We start from the raw sequence: 20,047 nt of genomic DNA on the forward strand, positions 1-20,047 counted from the left end.
TAAGGCGATTGCAGCTACATCCAGCAAGAATGTATACGCCCCCTAACTTACGTGGTAGAGGGTCCGGAAAGGGCAATTTGTGCTATTTGTGAGAGCTTCTGGCTGCAGGAAAAGCACCGTGATCGGGATACTTGAGTTCTTCTATTATCCGATCACCAGTCAGATTAGAATAGCCGGAACTTCCGCAAATAGTATGAATCCGTGGCTGTACAGGAATGAAGTAGACCTTGTCCAACAGGAACCATGCTCTATCCCGCCATGATTCGCGTAAACATATCCTTGGGGATGCCGACTGAAAGGTTAACCACGCTCACTGACAGCCACATGGAGAATGTCTGTCGCGCGGCTAATGTATCGGATTTTATCTTGTCGCTACTAGATGGCCTCCAGACACTCTGCGGGACCAGCCTAACTATAGTCAAGTTAAAGAATAGGTAGTTAATTTAGAATAAATAAGTTTAATACCGACAGTGACTATAGATATTATTTTTTTTCTTGGAATTTTTAGCTCTACTAGGCAGTACTAATTCGATTTTATAGAAAACACAGATAGATTTCTATATACTTCCGTGACCAGGCGCATACGGGGCCCCTGACTACATACATACTAGGGTATAAGCTTCAGTGCAATACAGCAAGAGAATCCTTCGCTGGTCACATAACCAGAAAGTTTTGTCCATTACTCAACATTATAACACCTCCTTACGGTGTGATGAGTTAACTTAGTTCAACCATCTTTGCTAAATCATCATGCATGTCTGCTCGGAGTGATTATTATACATTCCCAGCTCTAGTTAACCAACTCACTAGCTCATTACGGAGGAGATGCAATGACTTGCCAGGCCTGATTGCTGAAGCCCCCTGCCCCATTTGGGCGGGTCTAACCTTATAATCCCTAGGCCCGTGGATCGACAGTTGGTCCGACTAATCAATCACATTCGTTGCGAGCTACGATGGTCGAACGACTATGAATTAATTTGGTGCGTTAATTGAAGCTCGACTGAACCTACTTACCCTCAATGGTCATACTCACCTTTCTTCCACGGGAATTTCTTTGTCTGATCCCAAGTGAAGTTATTAACTAACCTGTCAGCTTGATTATTAATTTTCCACCACCACTAACTACTACTCCCCTTCGGGTCAGACATTCGACCTTTGCGTCGAAATGTTTAGATATATATTTTGGGTGGCGCAGCATTAAAGTTGATGTCATCAGTTATAACCTTAACCTTTTGGTCCCCGGCTGCCTCTCCACTACTCATAACGTGTTAACTTTGCATGGCAGATTTGAGCAGGTGTGGGTTGCTGTAGTCAGCCCCAATGACAGTTAGGCCTTCAGGGAAAAAATGTCGGGAGAGAATGGTGACTAGAAATGGAGAGCAGCGTAATTCTTGGACGACGGTGGGCCCAAGATTTCCGCCTGGGCCAATCCCCTGCCACTGTAGTAGAAATCTCTACTTTTCTCAATAGCACTCTCTCGGTATGATGAATAAACAGGAAAAAGACTAATTAACTTTTCGACCCAACACCTGACTATTGGTTCGCGGTCGGAGCTTGAGGTTGTCCTATCGACAATGATTTCTAATCACAGCGTAAAAGACACTCAATTACGGGTGTAGAGAGGTATAAGTAGAACAGACGCCGTGCACCCAGTATCATTTACCTCCCTGTGCAGTCAATAGTTTCTGACCACCCTGTACTATTCCTAATTGTTTACCCTGTTTATCACTGTCACGCCAGAGCGAGCACCTCCAACTTCCGGGCACTCCATCACCACCCCACAGCCATGACGACTCCTACCAAGATTGATGGTCAAGCATATTTTGCCAAATATCCAGGGGACAAGTATGTTGAGGGTTGGGCCTCCCTCTGGGACAAAGGTGATTATCTGCCCTGGGATCGTGGCTTTCCCAACCCCGCGCTAGAAGACACCCTGGTCCAGCGAGCTGGTACCATTGGCGGGCCCATCGCCCAGGACGGTCAGAGGCGGAAGGCCCTGGTGCCGGGCTGTGGACGTGGCGTCGACGTGCTCTTACTGGCGAGCTTTGGGTATGATGCCTATGGCCTGGAATGCAGCGCCACAGCTGTTGATGCGTGCAAGACGGAGGAGAAGGAGAACCATAGCCGGTACCGCGTGCGAGACGAGAAAGTTGGGAAAGGGAAGATCACTTTTATCCAGGGGGATTTCTTTGATGATACCTGGTTGAAGGAAATTGGAGTACCTCGAAATGGATTTGATGTTATTTATGATTACACGGTATGTATACTAACTCCCGCTATTGGCCTCCATTCCATCATTGCTCTTTTTCTCTCCACTTGTACTCTGCATTTTACAGGGGGACCAGCAAGATGCTTCACTCTCTATCTTTGGACTTTTGATATGTGCCATTTTCGACCCACCCTAGATCCTTCTGGTCTTTCTGGTCTTTTCTTCTAACAACTATCTAGTTTTTCTGTGCTCTGAACCCAGAGCTCCGCTCTAAATGGGCTCTCCGACACACTGAGCTCCTTGCTCCCTCAACTGCAGGTCATCTGATCTGTCTGGAGTCTCCTCGTCATAAGGACCCCTTGGCCCCCGGCCCTCCATTTGCCTCTCCCTCCGAGGCCTATATGGAGCACCTGAGCCACCCCGGTGAGAAGATCTCCTACAACGATAAGGGTCTTGTTGATGCGGACCCGTTGCGAGAGCCCAGCAAAGCGGGCCTGGAGAGAGTGGCACACTGGCAGCCAGAGCGCACGCACACTGTGGGCATGGGTGAGAATGGGGTGATTCATGACAGAGTCTCTATTTGGCGTCGACGTGACTAGAAATGTGCCTGCGCATTTGGGTGACCCAAAATGGGAGAAAATGTAAATGGAAAATATAGGTAATTTTGGTGTCCGGCCCTGGATGTCAAAGGCCAGCCCCTAGACGCTACAGGGACAGTCGAAATGAAGGGCCGGGATGCAAAGGGCGCTTTTTTTTTAAAGAAATTTCGCGGACATAGGGAACATATGCACTGGAAGGATTTCCTCAGCTCCACAGCGGGATCCTGCTTCTAATCGTCGCATCATGCAAAGTAAGCGGAGATTATATCTATTGTAGACAACTATTGTTCATTATACATAATTGATGGTATTTCGCACACAGGATTAAACGCCCAAGTATCATCAAGAGTTGCAAGGCGAATGGCATTCTCAACATCGCGCTTTCGGAACGCTGGTCCGCGACCGAGACAGATAGGGCAGAGGGAAAGATCTACGACAAGGTCAGTAAATGCACGGATAAGAAGACACAAAGAATCATTAATCTCGGTAATACTCACATTTAATAAAGCTCGCTGCGTTGAGCTGCGGAGCCGAATTGAACCGGGGACTGGAAAGGGGCGAGCTCAGGCCCTGAAGACGAATCCCTCGCTGCTGTAGCAGCCTTTGTACACCACTCGCATCCATCCACTCATCAGCACCCGATTCATTGACAATTTGCCACGTTCGAGAGGAAACGGCGAGTCGTTCAGGCGAGTAGCTGCTCCTCCTTGAATTGAGAACTTTTGTCCTCAACTCGATTGTGTCTCCTATTTCGTCGTGTCTGACGGCGACGAATCCGGAGATCAAGCAGTTGCGCTCGTCGTTGGCCAATCGTTTGCCGAAGATTGCTTTGACCCTTGGATCGTCTCCAGATAAGTTTGTTAATAGATAGTATCCAGTCTCGCAGCATTGTCGGACTAGAAGGTGTGAGATTGTCCAACGCCCTTGCTTTAAGAGATTGTCGGGCGATACTATAGTCGGGAAATTCAAGGCAGGACTAAGGATGGATGAGAAGGGGATATTCGGAGACGACAAGGGTATTCCGAACGGCAGAATTGCTTGTTCTTGGAAGGGTAGCGTGGGGGGCAGTTGTGATAGTCCAGGCCATTGAGCCGCGAGGTCCGACGAGGACTGGAAAGCATCACTGATTATTGGCAATGAATCAAGTTGCGTGATGAGCGGATTGTAATTTGAGATTATATCTTGTGTATCGCTCAGCGTAGGAGGCGTCGACAGCGATACGTCCGCCGGGGCTGCAGGTTGTTCGGCCTCGTCGCAGCCCCTTTTGGCAAGCGACACGCATTGCTGTGTGATTTTTTGCAGAGCAGCTGTGACACGAGGCTGATTTTGAAGAATCCCAGCCTCCAACAGAAGATTACTGAAGGAAAGGAACGACTCGCTGAGCTCTTCGATGCCCGACTCGAGTTCCTGTACGCGAGATTGCAGATTGACGATCGTGGTCTCTTTTCTCTTGCGATATGCATGCTGCGCGATGCGAAGCTGCCTTCGACGTCTCTGGATTCCTTGAATCAGTTCCAACTTGCTCTGGAGTTGCTCGGGATGTACCCACCTCGGAATCTTGCTGATCATCCGTCGCATTTCGTGGCCGGCCTCTCTTGCGAGGCGCGGGCGCGTCGGTCATTGCTTCGACCTTGGTGTATTGCTTTCGAGGCCTTTTTCCTATCTTGAAGACATGCTGTGATGTAATGGATAATCTGAGAATGCGAAGACGTGACGGTGTTGCTTTACTCATCGGGGTCCGGGCGTCGGGATTGTTGAATAATCGAAAAATCGGTGGGTCGCCACGATTGGCCCGAACGGCGCCCAAAGTTTATGGCTTTGAAATTGGCTGGAGTTGGAGATAAAACGGGCTCTCATGCTCCGTCCGAACGTCATCAGCTCATCATCAAGGCCGAGCGCGCCGCAACGAGGAATATAAATCGAATCATCGACCTCAGCTAACTCCATCACTCTCCATCTCCAGTGCTCCGAAATACCTTCACCCGTAGCGTACAGCGTACAAATCTCACAACATGTCTTCATCCACTCAGCCGATGCCAGTAGTTGCCTGCGGCAGAATCCCCGCGGTGGGGACGTTAATCTCTCAGCATCTGCTGCCTGAATATGAAGGTTCTTGATATATATTCCTGAAATAAACAAAAGTATGGTGCTAATGCTCCTCAGTCATCCACTTCATCCTGTCATATGAGGCTGCAGAGGCTGAGCTCCCGCATCTGCTGGCAGGTCGCGATCCTCAGTCTCGGAGCCCCAATGTGATCGGAACCCACGATTACAGCCGGCCGCCTCGCGCGGTAATCTTCGGTCGCGGCTATGAGCCTCAGCAGGTTGAAGAGCTTAAGAATAAATTCGCGGGTGTTGCTAAAGAACCTGTTGCTTGGGTGAGGGGAAACCCAGCGGATTTGCCGTCCGGGGCCGCTGGGCCTGACTATGCTCAGAATGTTGCGGCGGATATGAAGAAGGTGCTTAGTAAATGGAGGGACGGGGGAGGAAAAAACGAGGAGATCCTGGTGTACTAGTTACTTTGTCGCGGAGAGATTATCTGATGCCTTCCTTTTTGCCATTTCGAATCTCACAAATAAAAGTTCAAGGGCCGATATCAAGGATATTTGTAAGTGGTCTTGGACTTCGCTACATGGTTCCCTTTGGCTTCGATCTTTTGGCGGTCGATGTACTTCTTCTGGTCGAAGAATAGAACGAGAATAGGAGATTGAGCATCCAAATGTTTACACCAAAATCCATACATTAAAGCTGATGTTTCATCTGCGACATGGGAAGTACCATCGTTGTTCACTTTCTCCTTAGCTAGTTCAAGTGGAACAATTCCACTTCCCGGAGTATCGTATATTCCTGAACTCTATCTGTGAATAGCTTGGGGAAGGAAGGATGTAAATTAATAGCTTTGTTCACAATAGTGACGGCAACATCGACACTGTATGCAAATAGAACGAATACAAAGAGATCGATTCTTGTCTCCTATATCTATGTCTTTAGACCTCCTTATATAGCTTCAGGATCCTTCTCTACTAGGCAAGTCTTTCCCACTGAAGAGTCGGTGAAAAGTCAGGTAATCTCCCCTCCGGCCGATTCTAAACCGTAGGGGGTCCGAGGTCTTATGTAGGAAGGACCGGGACCAGGGCCTATGGACGATGAACCAGGATATAGGGTCCCGAGGGTTCTGCAGGCTTCACGGGCCGATTCCTCATCGGCTCCGTGACACTCAGTGATTAGTTGCCAGCCAGGGAAGTTCCAGCTGCAATGTAATCAGATAGATAGAATCGGATGTACTCATTACAGAAAAGAATATATCCAGAAATACCTGTATTTTATTCTTGTTCTCAGTATACTCATCTGTGCTGGTCTGCAGTACTGGGATACAATCCTATACTTCCTACAGTTTTATATAGATGGTAGCTTTCCAGGGTTTTTCTTTACTGGCTTTGTCTAGAAACTGTCTCTAGTATGATACTTGTACTTTTTCAATACTTTAGATCTATATTCATTATATATATTATATATTTTGAGACGTAGTAATAGAGCTAGGGTGATCCCGCCCGAGCTCTACACAGCTTGCATGCTATCTCCGGCAGAGTTGGTTGACTTCAACTTTGTTGAACTTTGAGGTCCGGCGTGAACCACTACTTGGAGTATAGTATAGACTGTGTATTTGGTGTAAAATGGTCAACTGTCTGGATTATAATTTAAATAAGCTTCTGAACAGCTGTGTTGAGTGCTGGTCAGGTCTTTATATTCTTCTACGGGCCTATTTGCCGGGTTATCTCTTTATCAATCTTGCTCTATTCCGCACGGTCATACACTTTCCTTGCCTCGGTAAATAATATGGCCTGTATCTATAGCTTCTATTAATCTTCTCTATTGCCTGGATATTTGCTGTCTCTAGATCGAATTCCTCTGCTGGGGTGCGGTGCACAACAACTCTGTACCGCGGCTTTACTAGTTTCGTGCTGTTTCCCAGTCCATTCAGCTATTCAGTGTTGTTGCGGGCCGCTTCCGCTGACTTGTAGTCCTCGAACCGGATGATGTAGCCTATCTTGGTAGTATAGAAATGATCTGAATAGCCTCAAATTTATCGTTTGGGTAAGGCAGACCAACACGCCGACAGGCCGGTGGGGCTGCTGAATAAGAGAGGACTACACTAAAATTCAAAACCGGCGTCTGGGTCCTACGCTTGCTGGTACTTTTCCATCTTTTCCATCCCTCAGACCCACATCTGAAAATCCACTATTCTTTGGATTCTTCTGTCCACCGCTTGTTACTAATGGTTGTGCTGTATGTTATGGGGTATTGTGGGGTGGAATGGGCTTAGAATCCCCGGCACTCCATGTAATATTTCTTAGACAGATAGAAGCAATACATTATGTACATTCATTGTATGATAACCCAATTGAGAGCAAACGGGCCGCGTCAGCTGTGATTTTCTTTGTCTGGATCGAAAAGAGCTTTCAATTGATAATAGGTGCGGCAGGGTTGGTAGCGTTGCATACCCCTTGCCTGTTGAACCATTTCAATTTATATTATGCTCAAAGCTGACGCTGTTGATTCCTTCCTTGTAGTATCCTTTTTTCTTTTGTCTAAACAGTTTCGCCCGCTACACCGCTCCCACTAGAAGTTCGAATAAGAATCTGCTAAAATGACCGAAACTGGGGGAGATTTGGTACTGTCGAATACATAACTGTAAATGTGTATTTTAGTGACAGAGTGTTTATTATACTTCGCCACCTTTACCGGTTGTGATATACTGGGTCTGTTTTTGCTACATATCATGCACTAAAAATCAAATCTGACGCCCAGGTTTTCCACTCGTTGATTATCCAGATCCAAGAACTAGTCCATTAATGGCTAGTCCATATTATTCCCACCAATCACCTTTCTCTTCTTAGACTCTATGGAGCCTTACCTAGAGTTGATCGGGTTCCCCGCAAAACCCGACCCGAACTCGGAAAAGTCATGTGACCTAAAAATCTAGATTTTTCTAGAATTTTATATACTTTTTTATATAAATCTAGGCTATATATATATCTATATAAAATATTAAATCTATATATATAAAATTGATAGAGATATAGAGCTTTAAAAATCGATTTAAAGTTCTAGTCTAGACCTATATAAGTAAGGTATATAACTACTAAGCAGTTAACTACCTATTCAGGACTAGTATAGGGTTTTTCGGGTTTTTGCGGGGCGGGTTGACCTAAAATTAGGCGGGTGCGGGTTCTAGATTTTGGACTCGAACCCGACCCGATATCAACTCTAGCCTTACCTAACCTTTTCTGAACTAGCTCGTGAATTAAGTAGGTACTATTTTTTAGCACGGACCATCCAAGGGCCCTCACCGCTCGTACAGTTAAGCGGTGAGGTGCGCGTATATCATTTGGAGTCGAGATGCACACTGCCACCTCACTTGGCATAAGGTGCAGGTTACAGGTAATCCGCCCCTTGGGGGAGGTCGGGCGCCCACAAAATGGTCATGTGATTCCCATTCAGGGGCATGTGCCCCTTTACCGTGCATGTTTTTAATTACAAGGCACCTGAGCTTTTCAATACAAAATAGCTCCTTTACCACTTAAAGTTCTTTAAGAACTAGTTAATATGTATTATCTACGGAGGTGTGTTCCTAAAGTTATTAAACTACGCTAGTGTATATCACGTGATATTTGGCCAATAAGCATTACTTATATATTCCAAAGAAACATTCTATTGGCCAATGGTCACGTGCCACATGACCCACCTGTTTGATAACTTTAGGAACACACCTCCGTAGCTACTCGTTAAATAGATTTTGTAACCTAAGCAACTTGTTGCTAATAATTATAAACCAGTTTGAAAAGTTTAAAAACGTATTATTAATTCTTACACTGTTTAATTGTTTATTATCTTCGTCTGAGGAAATAGTAGAGATATATTCAGAGCTCATTTTTAAAACGAAGTACTTAGGAAGTAGTTAATAAGTAATTAAAAAACTTTCGTCTAGAATATTTAGGAACAAAGATTGAAACCGAATTTCGGGGGAAAGGTATCAGTATTTAAGAGTTCAGGCCTTGTTGTGTGGTCAGGACTTACACAGCGATCGACAGAGTGTAAGTGGTGCCTCTCGTCGCTAAAGACCAATAATTGCCTGGTCAGGACTGACACAGCGATGGATAGTCTGTGAGTGATAACTCTTCGTCGCTAAAGAGCAATATTTACATGGTCAGAGCTAACAGAAAGTGTCACACAGCTTTATTTAGAACACGACCCCCTGGGTAAGGTCTTTTCATCTTGACGGCTCCTTGGCTAAGGACAATAATCTCGTGGCCGGGACTGGCTGAGAGCGGTTGAAAGGGCGTAAGTAACACAGAGAAGTAACTGATAATCAGCTAGAGCTTATTAACTACTAATAATCACACTTAGGTCGAGGATGCTTCTTTGTGGCTTATTCAAGATAGTTGATAACAGTGGACAGATTTCTAAGACTCCCTTTAGTTGGCCCGAGTCATGAAGGAGCGTCTTTCTTTCAACCTTGATGTAGGTTTTCTCCTAGAGTTGCTAGGTTTCCCTGCATTGTTATGCAAATGCAAAGGTCATATTATTGCTGAAACTTTGAGAATCGGTGTGTCCACAGCAGTAGCCTGGAAAACAGTACATAGTTGTGTTTTGCCTAGCAGGATTACTTCTCTCGTCGTAGGTACGACCCGTAATATGCCTAATGTGCGCAGACATAATATACCACGTAGATGGAGGAATAAACGAAACAGAAAACCAGGTCATGCATTCCATATATAACCGTCATGGGGGATAATACCAGTCGCCACAGTAACAAGGACACATTTAATCATCTTACAAGCCAATAGTCGCAATCTAAAAAGCTACGGACCCAAGCCAAAATGAATAAAATTTCTCAATGCACAAAAAGCCCGCCTTCTAACACGCCGTGGGGCCAATCAAACTTTGGTATAAGAAAGATAGCTGTCAAACATATTTGGCATCATCGAGAATTTCTCCAGCGGCTTGGTCAAGGCGCATGTTTGGTTTCATCACGCTGGCCTATTCTTTTATACTACGTAGGAAGCGACGGGCTGTTCCAATTTGAATTCCTCTTTGAACGGAAGGCCGGCGTCTAAGTCTTCAAGGATCCGTTCAAGATTGAGGCGATTTTCCAATATCACCTTGTGGAACCTTCCAGAAATCTGCTCTGTATTCCTCCTTGGTAGCGCGTGATTCCAGCCACTTGCAGTATCCCCTTACTGCCGCTTCCCGAGGCCCAGGAATTACAAGAGGCTCATCAGGTTTAGTTGGGGACGAGGTAACCATGGACACACCCCTGTTTTGTGCTGGCGGAACATTGACGCATAATAGTTGGAGGATATAATGGTCCGGTCGGTGCCATATAAACCTTTTTTGACTTCCTTCCTACCTGACTTTCCAGAACCAGGTATCGACAGATATCGCTAGGGACATCACCATGATAATCAAGGCTACCACCACCATCAACATGCTCAATAAGTCGTTCTAGATGTAGGGCGCTCAGTTTGTAATGTTTTTGTCCGTCGGGCCTTCCCAGCACCAATCAGACTTAAGCGGGCTTGAATGAATATGACACCGTATACGGTCATATACGACACTCCACGTTGACGTTCGCCCAGTTTTCTCTTCCTTGGCAGCAATATAAAGCATTTGTCATTTCACGCCCGTCACCATAACTCGGATACCAAAATTCCCATCTCGCGGGGCAGGTTGGCCTAGGTCTCGAACCATAATAATATCCTCCAAGGTTGTATCTACCAGTTTCATATCGACGGACCGGACAATAGCTGCCAAGGCGAGGTAGAGTTCCGCGTACGCAAGGCTTGGACTTGTTAGACTAGTGAGATATGGAGGGACTAACGGAAGACACACTGCATGCCTATGCATTGTCGGCTTCCTTTATTGAAGCTGACAAGGTAACGATTCAACGATTCACCCTTATTAGAGGCTTCAATCCATCGATCAGGGCGAAAACATTCTGGATCTGGAAAAAGAGTCGGATCCATGTGGACGAAGTATGCATGTTGGCTGACCGGGGTCTGACAATTATGAACATTGGCTGAATTCCTTTTTGAGTACCTAAGCGGGCTTAGAAACTTACACCTGGAGGTATAACGTAGTCGCGGTATATCAAGGGGGCGACTGGCGATATTCTGGGCGTTCGACTCGCTATTCCCATCGAGAGACGAAGGGATTCTTTCACGATGCCTGTCTTGAATAATTAGTCAACAGTCGATGCCATTTGTTCCCGAAAAAGTAGGCTCACAAGATATGGTAGTTGTGCAAGTTGTGTAGAAGTCGGCGGGGCGGTTTTCCCAAATGCAACTGACTTAAGTTCTAGCTGAAGCTTATACATCATGTTCCTGTCCTTCAGTAAATGAAACAAGGCGACTGATAGTGCCCGGGACACGGTCTCTGTGCCAGCGCCGAAAATTGCCGCTGCCTCCTCTTCTAGACGAAGAAGAGTCTTTTCATTTTCTGGTACATTTGCAGCAACCAGGGCATCAAAGACTGTTCTGACAGAAGAGGCCTCAGCATCAGTATTATCAACGATCGGTTGATTTTCAAGAGAGTGGAGGGCCTGTTGTCGGAGCATGTCTCGAACCGCAATCACATCGGCCATGGAAACATGCATAAACTGCAATATTCCTTGTGGTATATAGTTGAGAATCTTGATGATCCATGGCATAAACCTATTTATATGACACATAGACATGACCCAGCTGACCGCATCAATCATCTGGTTCTCAAATATCTCTTGCTTGAGATAACCGTGGCTGCTTCCAAAGCAGCAAGATGTGACTACATCAGCGCTAAATGCCGAAAGCATGCGATGGAGCCCGAGAACAGTGCCAGTATTGCAAGTCGACCTAAGACGAGTGACTAAATTGTTTACCTCTGTTTGAATCGCTGGTTCCATTCTCATAACACAACGCCGAGAAAAGAAAGTTGTCAGGAAGCTGCGTCGAAGACGATGATGCTCATGCTTACTCGTAGCAACCATTGGATTGCAGGTTGTGAATATGATCGTATGAGCGGGATCCTTGTCCCGCTTATGCGGAGCTCCAGCATATATGTGGTCATAGTAACTGGGGTCTTTGATATGAAGCTCGCGTGGATTGATCCGTATGATGGGGCCTTCGTATTATTAATAGACACTCGAACATATAAGACTCAGGGTTCCAACCGTATGCACAGTGCATTCGATTAATCTTTTCGACATACGTGCCACCTTTGATCACATCGTAATAAAATTCATATAGATGCGAGATGGCCGCCAGTTTTGGCCCGGGAAATTTTCGCAGTGGATGAAGGAAGAGGCGATAGGCCGTGCGCAACAATAAGCTCGTTACAAGGAATAGGACAAAGAGTGCACATATTTCTAGGCTATTGAAACCTAAGTGGTGCAGAGTGATCATGTGAAAGTTGAGCCACATGATATGTCTTAGGCAGCTAGCTTCAGGATGTCAAAATATGTGTGGCAGAATAATGGAAATGCCTCCTAGAATCTAAGTACCATCAATTTATAAGATTTTAGAAAGCAATGAGTAGGACGAACAAAGTATAGGCTACCAAAAATGATTCTTCGCTGATAAGCTACTCAATTATGTGGTAATGATCAGCTATTCATTATGAACTTGTAGACCCTTACTAAAGAAGGCCTGATTCTTAGGTTGCAATCAGCATGGGATCGGCGGTTCATATAACCCGTTATGGGGCTGCTGACCATGCCGACGGTAAGAGAGGATTTCCCCCTTGCCTACATATACGTGTAATCACTCCACTAGGCGTGGTATCTTCAAGATTGGACAGAACAGACGATTTTCTGTCACTTCATTAGAAGTTCGGATACCAAGAAGTTAGACCTTGATTTACGGTCTTTTCGAATTTATTCTAGCCCACAATCACCCCAGAATTTTCTACTGTAGTATTCAGACATTATAATCATGTTGGAGACACTACCATTCTCTGTATTACTCATTCTAATACTTTTATTGGCTATCCTCCTGCGACCGAATACACAAAGGGCAACAAAATATATCGAGCCACCCTTGATCTCAAGTGCAGTCCCCATGATCGGCCATCTGATCGCATTCGCCTACTATGGACTTGGGTATTTTCCACTGCAGAGGTAAAGCTGCTAGATATCATAATACAATTCTGTGCGCTGATATGTACAGCACGAAAACAACGCAGCCTGTCTTCAGCATAAAAATCCTGTTCCAAAAGGTGTATATCATAACGTCACCGCGGCTAGTATCGGCTGTTCAGCGCAGTTATCGCACCATGTCTTTTGACCCGTTGATAACTCGCACCGCAAGGTGTGTTGGGGGTATCACAGGGCCTGGACTGCAACTTATCCGCGAAAAAGCATCCCAAGGCCAAGGGCTCGGGCATCACACAACGGCTACTATGCGTCACACTCTCATGGGCGAAGGCTTGGACCAAATGAACAAGAAGATTATCCCCTGTCTCCAAAAAAGCGTCCAAAATCTAAAAGATCATCGTGGCGGACTTGATCTCTTACAGTGGTGTAGACTCACACTCACAATCGCGACAACGGAGGCAGTTTACGGGTCGTTAAACCCTTATCGTTGTGTCATTGCGCGCGAAGCCTTCTGGTAATTTGAAAATCATTCCAATGCAGCTTCGGCGCCTTGAGCACTGATAAGATAATATATAGGGAAATTGAGAAAAATTTGAATGCCCTCATGATGGATATTGCACCTTGGCTGTTCGCACGAAAGGCCTGGATGGGGCGAGAGTATCTGGCAAATGCTTTTATGGAGTATTTTAAGGAAAGTGGTCACTTAGAATCGTCGCAAATGGTGTACACAAGATGGAAAACGCAACACGATGCTGGAGCAACATTGGAGGATATTGCTCGTCTCGAAATTGTGATGGGCCTTGGAATTCTCTCTAACACGGTTCCTACCTGCTTCTGGGTTATCTTTGACATTTTCTCACGTCCCGATCTACTCAAAGAACTGCGTGAGCAAATACAACAGACTTCACTGTCTGTCGACTGTGACGGGCTCCATACCGTCGATATGGCTGCAGTTCAAGACAACTGTCCACTGCTGCTTGCATCACTCCAAGAGACGCTTCGGGTTCGATCGAATTCAGCTCAGTTAAGGGTAGTTCACAGGGAAACAGTCTTAGATGAATCATGGCTGATCACTGCCGGCTCGGTGCTTGTGATTCCGGCTGCATTGATCAATAAAAGTGAGTCTGTATGGGGGCCGAACGCCAACGGATTCAATCCTCAACGATTCATGACCGAAGTTCCAAAAAAGAACAAAGAATCGGCATTTCTCTCATTTGGTTTATCCCCAAACATGTGTGCTGGTCGTCACTTGGCTACGGGTGAGATTATTGCTCTTACGGTGATGTTAATTTTGCAATTTGACATCTGTCCTTGCGAGGGTACCTGGAAAATGCCACCCATGAATGTGAAGGCATTAGCTGCATCATTGAGCCCACCGGCGGATCAATATTCCGTAACCATTAAAGAGAGAGAACAATTCAAAGGGGCGAAATGGAATTTTGTGGTTGCACCAGGAATGGGAAGACAGAATTTGATCGTCGGATAGAGCCCTTACGTCGAGCCAGGAGAATGGTAGCGTAGTCTGGCTGCCTTCGATGTTTTTTATTATTGAACCACTTTTTTTTTTTTTTTTGGTTAAAAACAATGCCCCTGAATAGTCTCTCAAGAAATGTGAATTATCTGCGTGCGGACATGCCCTAGTTGCTTCCTTACATCTAGAGACCATGCCTATTACTTGTTGACGTCCTAATCTAGGCTCGGGGGCACATTATCTGTTGTTTTCCTGCAGGCTGAGGTCTGTAGAGTGGGGTAGGATTATACATCCGAACATCTCCGAGCTGCCATCCTTACCTTCAAGCGGTCACGTTTATTATTTGCTCACTTCCATTGCCTAGAGACATTCAACCTCGTTTCCCCTGCAAACCCAGGTTGGTCTACATAGATCTGTAAATCCAGATGATCAAAAAGCCATTGATGACTGTATAGTAGCAGTTGATACTGTTCGTTTTCAGTCCATTCAAGGCTAGGGTGCATAAATGTCTCAGGTTCATGCGAATAAGAAGCATTGTAGATTTGCTAAACTAGCCCTGTCGCCTTCTGGGACTTACTGAAGAACGGGGTTTCCAGGATAGCATAAATGAGATGGAGCCTTGGCGTAGAAACCTTTGGTATCACTTTGTTTGTTACTTGGACAGATCTGATATAGCATATGAAGACGCACAAGCGGGATGAGTGAGGACGGTTACTGCCAAGAAAAGAAACCAGGGTTTGACTACAGAAACAATCTCGGTATGGCGGTTTCGTATCAGTCCTGATTCGGAATATTTCATTCGTATCATGAGATCCAGAAGAATCCTTGCATGGAAGGAACCTTATGGAATTGTGACTCGTTCATTGCTGGCTATCATTCGTGGGACAGGTTACAGGGGTTATGAAGGTATAAATGATCTCAAATATTGATGTAGACCGCACCAGTTACCGAATGCTTTTCATGCCATTTAGTTCAAAAATGGATGTCATGAGAAATACTCAGATCATGCCGCTAGGTTTCTCAATGGTCCGCCGGTATGAATTCTGGGCTACTCTTGTCCTTCTGTTGTTACTTTGTGGTCTTTCTGTCCTCTTCTCTCAGTTTATCAGGCAGGCCCACTTTCCTGATGGAGCACCACGGCCACTTGGAGAGGGCTATCCTATACTTGGTGCACTACGGTTCTTTTCAGATCGGTACAACATGTACTTCGATGGCATTTCTTTGTCTAGAACGGGCAGCTTTAGCTTTTATTTTGGCAAACATCAAATTGTTGGAATTTCGGGTCTCGAAGGCCGCAAGGTTTTCTTTCAGGACAAAGCGATGGACTTAAGCCAGGGGTGAGTAGCTTTAAGTGCAGTTCTCCTCGGAAATATGATATCGGCTTACTTTCGCAAAGTTACACACTTCTCTTAGCTACAACTCCGTCTTTTAGAGCATCACCCCGTCCTCCTGATGAATCACTCCATTCATCCAAATGGTTTCGTCATACTCTTGCCGGCATGATGTCAAAAGACAATCTTGTCGCAAATCTTCTGCCCATGATTAAAGACACTGACACTACTTTCAAGGATGTAACTGACCCCATTACTGACACTGGCATTGTCAATATATTTGAGGAGACCAGCCACATTGTATACCAGTCGACGATGCGAGTCATCGGTTTCAACAAGATAGCCGACTCAGACGAGCTCTGTAGCACGACACTCAAGTTGTTCCAATGTATCGAAAACGGAACCTCCCCATCGCGTATCATCTTCCCATGGTTACCTACCCCAGCTTTTCTTCGACGACTCACTGCAGGCATAAGATTGTATCGAATTTTTAAACGACTTATTCAGGTTGACGAAGATACTGATCAAAGGATTGACGATACGTCTCAGTCACTCGCGAGAAGTGGAAGTCCTATTGAAGAGATTATTGGTGTGAGTGGTTCTAACGCCCGCTGACCAATGTTAAGTCAAGGCCTATGGTGGCGCTTTCTTATTGAATAGGTTTGGATGATAACAGATGAATATCAAATAGTTTGTACTTGGTACATTATTTGCAAGTCAAGTCAATACTCCTATTTGTGCTGCTTGGCTGCTAGTCTATCTAGCCACAAATCCACACTGGTTAAATCTAGTGCGTGCTGAGATCGACTCTGTACTAAAAAAGCATGGAGATCTAGACGAGACACCTCATGAAACATTTGGCCGCCTGCATATTGACGTGTGGGAGTCCGAGTTTCCTCTGATAGAGCTATGTTTGCGTGAGTGTATCAGGCTTCACCTTGCTGGGTCAGCATTTCGCAGAAATATTAGTGGCCAAACTGTGCCGATTGGTAGTACTGGAGAGGTCATACCGAAAGATGCCTATCTTGTTAGTATTGATTTCCTGAATCCCTCTCGTTGCACGAATCCTGAACCTGACATGCTGGACAGTTTTACCTCGTTGATGAAGTTCATTTCAACCCAGATATTTACCCCAATCCAAACCTGTGGGATCCTGGTAGATATCTCCCAGGTGCGCCTAGAAGCAACAATATTCCACTCAGTTATCTTGGTTGGGGAGCCGGCCGGCATCCATGCGGTAAGCTGGGACTTCACCTATTGTAAATGAATGAGGACAACAGCTAATGTGACGTGGCCTAACGCAGTGGGCATGAGAGTAAGTACATTGAAACCTACGAATATTACAATTTTCTTGCTAATAGCATCCCGCTTAGCTTGCCAAGCTCAATGTGACGGTTATCATAACCAGTTTTGTTTCTATGTTCAGGTTTACCCTGTGCAATGACCGAGGAGAGCCTGTTACTGAGCCACCGATCCCAGACCGCAATTTACATAGTCCGCGTAAACCATCTGTTCCTCTCAAGTTGAAGGTCAAACGCATGTAATTATCGCATCAGCAACAATCGTTGAGCATACGGTTTCCTTTTAAGCTCTATTGTCGTTTAGATGTCATTCGCAACGTCATATACCGTGATTATGTTAGAATAGTAAATAATATTAGTAAATCTTTCGTAGATATGTATACCCTAGTACATGGGGGATGTACCCGCATCCGGGCCCGCTGATTGGACCGATTTTGGTGTTCCCCTGCGCCCCCGCCGCCCAAAGTGCGTGGCAATGTACCCGCTGGCCAGTTATATCTTATTGTCAGCGGTCAACATCTCTGTCAGATTAGACAACCAGATTTTATCGGGAATCCAGGTTATTAAAAATATTTATCTTCGGGGAAACACTGCGGTAATAGTGTAGATAGCTCAATCAAACCTTGGTTTGTGGGCTTAGCAGAGGACGATGGAGTCACTTAGAAATTTCATTACCTGTCCCTTGGGATTCTGCCTCTGGAGGATATGGACGACTATCTAATGCCAATACTTTTTTCGACGAAATCCCGAATATTCAGAAACAGCAAAGAAGATTGCACGTGTAATCTGGAATCTTAGGTTGAAGGCAGTGATAAGGTACCAGCCTCTGATTTTATAGTCGTATTGATTATTTTACTCTCAAGAGCCTAATAATGACGCAATACTGCTATATAACTCTCTGTTCTAGTTTTGAGGTTTGTGTTAAATTCTTAAGCCTTATATCGAGCTGTAATTTCCTGCCAAGTGACCTGTTTTGACCTCGGATAGGACGTCGCGTCAAGCTGATTAGACTCTGGACGCCTGACAGGGTTAATAGTTCCATCTACCAGCTGCTCTTTGGACGGAGATCAGGACCCGTCAAAATTAAAGACAATCTCGCCGCTACGTCTCAATTTTATTGTCAAGAAAAATACCTGCTTCGCACTCCTGGCAATATATATATGCTTTTAGGAACAGCTGAATCTTCCGTCGGTTCCGTTGTTGGCTCCTTGACCTAGCACTATCCGATCGCCCCTTTTTATATTCCCTCCCTTTTTTTGTCGGAAAGAAGAATTGTTACAACGCACTTTCTATTCTAAAGAGAAAAGACTTTTAAAATAAGTTATTACTAATATTTACAATTAAAATACTTAAAAATTATCTTCTATAATATATCATTTTTCTACAGAGAATATTTTGCTAAAGCTCTACTAGTAGGGCCTTGAAAGAGCCCTTCTATATAAGAAAAAAAAGTATCAGTATAGAAAATCTTTACAGTTTCAATTACAAGCTCCTGAGAATAGTAATACAGTGTTTTATTTATCTACTAAAGTCCAGAAGACTCGTGTGATCGCACCTACGCTGAGGTAACGGTACTACAGAGCTACGTGAGGGAGCCTTTCCCTTTAGCTACGGCCCTAGTGACTGCACCACGGGCTTAACCCTACGGTGCTTAAATACCCTGTGTATATAAAGGACGTAACGACCCCTACTCTTAGTAGGAAGTCGGCAACTCTCTACCTCTCATAGCATACCGCTACTTGCAATCTCACTCGGATACTTTAAATATATAAAAAAAAAAGTAATAGAGAATACAAAGACTTTAAAAGAGATAGGGAAATAGTAAAAAAGACAGGAGAAAAAAGCAAAACAACAGTCAATTAAAAATAATCGGAGAATTAAGACATACCGTACTTGATCACCTGACGCACGTCCCCACCTGCCGCACGAATTTCTGTATGGCAACCAACATTAAAAATGAAGCTTTAAAGCAACATACTAAATAAATTATACTTGGTTTTTCTGATGAAGCAGAGATATGATGCTACTAAAGCTATATAGAGCTTTTTTTCAATCCCGGAATCGTTGTGGGAGGCGTATTTGCCTTCCACGACGATTTATAGATAAACAGCCCTCCCCACCAATCTTAGGCTCTGGAATAGTAATATCTTGCTTCTTTTGAGATATAGCCGGCTTAGGACACTTCTTCTTGCCTTTTTGGACCACTTTGAAGTCATTTTGAAGCTGGTTATCAGCTTCCTTAGCCAGACACTCTTCCTCCTTCTGGCGCTTCTTTTGCTCTGCTTCAAGGAGGCGTAATTCTTTATTAGCTGCTCTGATTTGTTTTCTTTCCTCAACTAAGCGTTGCTTCTCTTGCTTCTCTTGCTGCCGGCGAAGCTTTTCTTGCTCTTTAGATGCCTTAGCAAGCTCTATAGCAGCTTCCTTTTCACTCTGAAGCTGCCGCGCTTGTTGTATCTTGCCTGGCGAATAAAATACAGCATAGCCATCCTCTGGAGCTCTTAATTCAAATAAAAGAGGTTTTCCACGCTGCCGCTTCTTCTTCTCATTCAGAAGAGCATTCTCGAGACCCTCACAGCGTAGCTTTAGCAAGATATTCTCTGTTGAGAGATGGTGTATTGTAGAACTAAGCTTTTTTGATCCCTCATCATAAACATCAGAAACAACCTGTCGAAGAAGCTTTTCGATTCTTCTCCAGTCATCTGCATGTAATATAGACTGGGATGACTCACTGCTAGATGGCCGTTGATCGTCTTCTTTGCTAAACCGCTTTAGAACAATCTCGGGGTCCCAGGGCGATATACCAACAGATTTCCATGCAGAATTGATATTTTTAGATGATAAAGCTCTTTCCCAGCTCGGCCAAAAGAGGCGGAAGAAGTCACGCTTTGTAATATGACTGAGACCCTGGGAGGCATGTAAAAAGTTCTCCAATTCGTTGCTATAGGCTGTAGAAAGCGGCCCGAAGATACCAACATCAAGAGGCTGTAGGGAGTGTGTTGAATGCGGT

At 45.0% G+C, this 20,047-nt stretch overlaps 6 protein-coding genes across 6 annotated transcripts; 4 read left to right on the forward strand and 2 right to left on the reverse strand.

Moving 5' to 3' along the window:
• Window positions 1-1,786: 1,786 nt before the first annotated feature.
• BDV27DRAFT_149146 (putative thiol methyltransferase) lies at window positions 1,787-2,808 on the forward strand (the record flags this gene model as incomplete). The annotated part of the gene is made up of 2 exons (XM_032071008.1): window positions 1,787-2,257; window positions 2,449-2,808. The coding sequence occupies 2 exons, from the start codon at window positions 1,787-1,789 to the stop codon at window positions 2,806-2,808; spliced, it is 831 nt and encodes a 276-aa protein (XP_031923016.1).
• Window positions 2,809-3,089: 281 nt separating this feature from the next.
• On the reverse strand, window positions 3,090-4,429 carry BDV27DRAFT_162158 (bZIP transcription factor; the record flags this gene model as incomplete). Its single annotated transcript, XM_032073343.1, has 3 exons — window positions 3,090-3,238; window positions 3,306-4,302; window positions 4,358-4,429. 3 exons carry the CDS (start codon window positions 4,427-4,429, stop codon window positions 3,090-3,092), a joined length of 1,218 nt encoding a protein of 405 aa, XP_031923017.1.
• A 288-nt stretch (window positions 4,430-4,717) lies between these two features.
• Window positions 4,718-5,503, forward strand: BDV27DRAFT_135345 (uncharacterized protein). Its single transcript, XM_032068518.1, has 2 exons — window positions 4,718-4,917; window positions 4,972-5,503. The coding sequence occupies exons 1-2, from the start codon at window positions 4,821-4,823 to the stop codon at window positions 5,322-5,324; spliced, it is 450 nt and encodes a 149-aa protein (XP_031923018.1). The 5' UTR covers window positions 4,718-4,820; the 3' UTR covers window positions 5,325-5,503.
• Window positions 5,504-10,265: 4,762 nt separating this feature from the next.
• BDV27DRAFT_168239 (cytochrome P450) lies at window positions 10,266-12,559 on the reverse strand (the record flags this gene model as incomplete). The annotated part of the gene is made up of 6 exons (XM_032074716.1): window positions 10,266-10,651; window positions 10,702-10,868; window positions 10,931-11,041; window positions 11,096-11,967; window positions 12,017-12,174; window positions 12,468-12,559. 6 exons carry the CDS (start codon window positions 12,557-12,559, stop codon window positions 10,483-10,485), a joined length of 1,569 nt encoding a protein of 522 aa, XP_031923019.1. The 3' UTR covers window positions 10,266-10,482.
• Window positions 12,560-12,676: 117 nt separating this feature from the next.
• Window positions 12,677-14,465, forward strand: BDV27DRAFT_135348 (cytochrome P450). Its single transcript, XM_032068519.1, has 3 exons — window positions 12,677-12,961; window positions 13,011-13,451; window positions 13,514-14,465. The coding sequence occupies exons 1-3, from the start codon at window positions 12,777-12,779 to the stop codon at window positions 14,421-14,423; spliced, it is 1,536 nt and encodes a 511-aa protein (XP_031923020.1). The 5' UTR covers window positions 12,677-12,776; the 3' UTR covers window positions 14,424-14,465.
• A 921-nt stretch (window positions 14,466-15,386) lies between these two features.
• On the forward strand, window positions 15,387-17,283 carry BDV27DRAFT_162162 (cytochrome P450; the record flags this gene model as incomplete). Its single annotated transcript, XM_032073344.1, has 6 exons — window positions 15,387-15,745; window positions 15,805-16,330; window positions 16,431-16,766; window positions 16,829-16,976; window positions 17,044-17,054; window positions 17,113-17,283. 6 exons carry the CDS (start codon window positions 15,387-15,389, stop codon window positions 17,281-17,283), a joined length of 1,551 nt encoding a protein of 516 aa, XP_031923021.1.
• Window positions 17,284-20,047: the final 2,764 nt, after the last annotated feature.

Source organism: Aspergillus caelatus, assembly GCF_009193585.1.
Source record: "Aspergillus caelatus strain CBS 763.97 unplaced genomic scaffold BDV27scaffold_237, whole genome shotgun sequence".
Classification (NCBI taxonomy): domain Eukaryota; kingdom Fungi; phylum Ascomycota; class Eurotiomycetes; order Eurotiales; family Aspergillaceae; genus Aspergillus; species Aspergillus caelatus.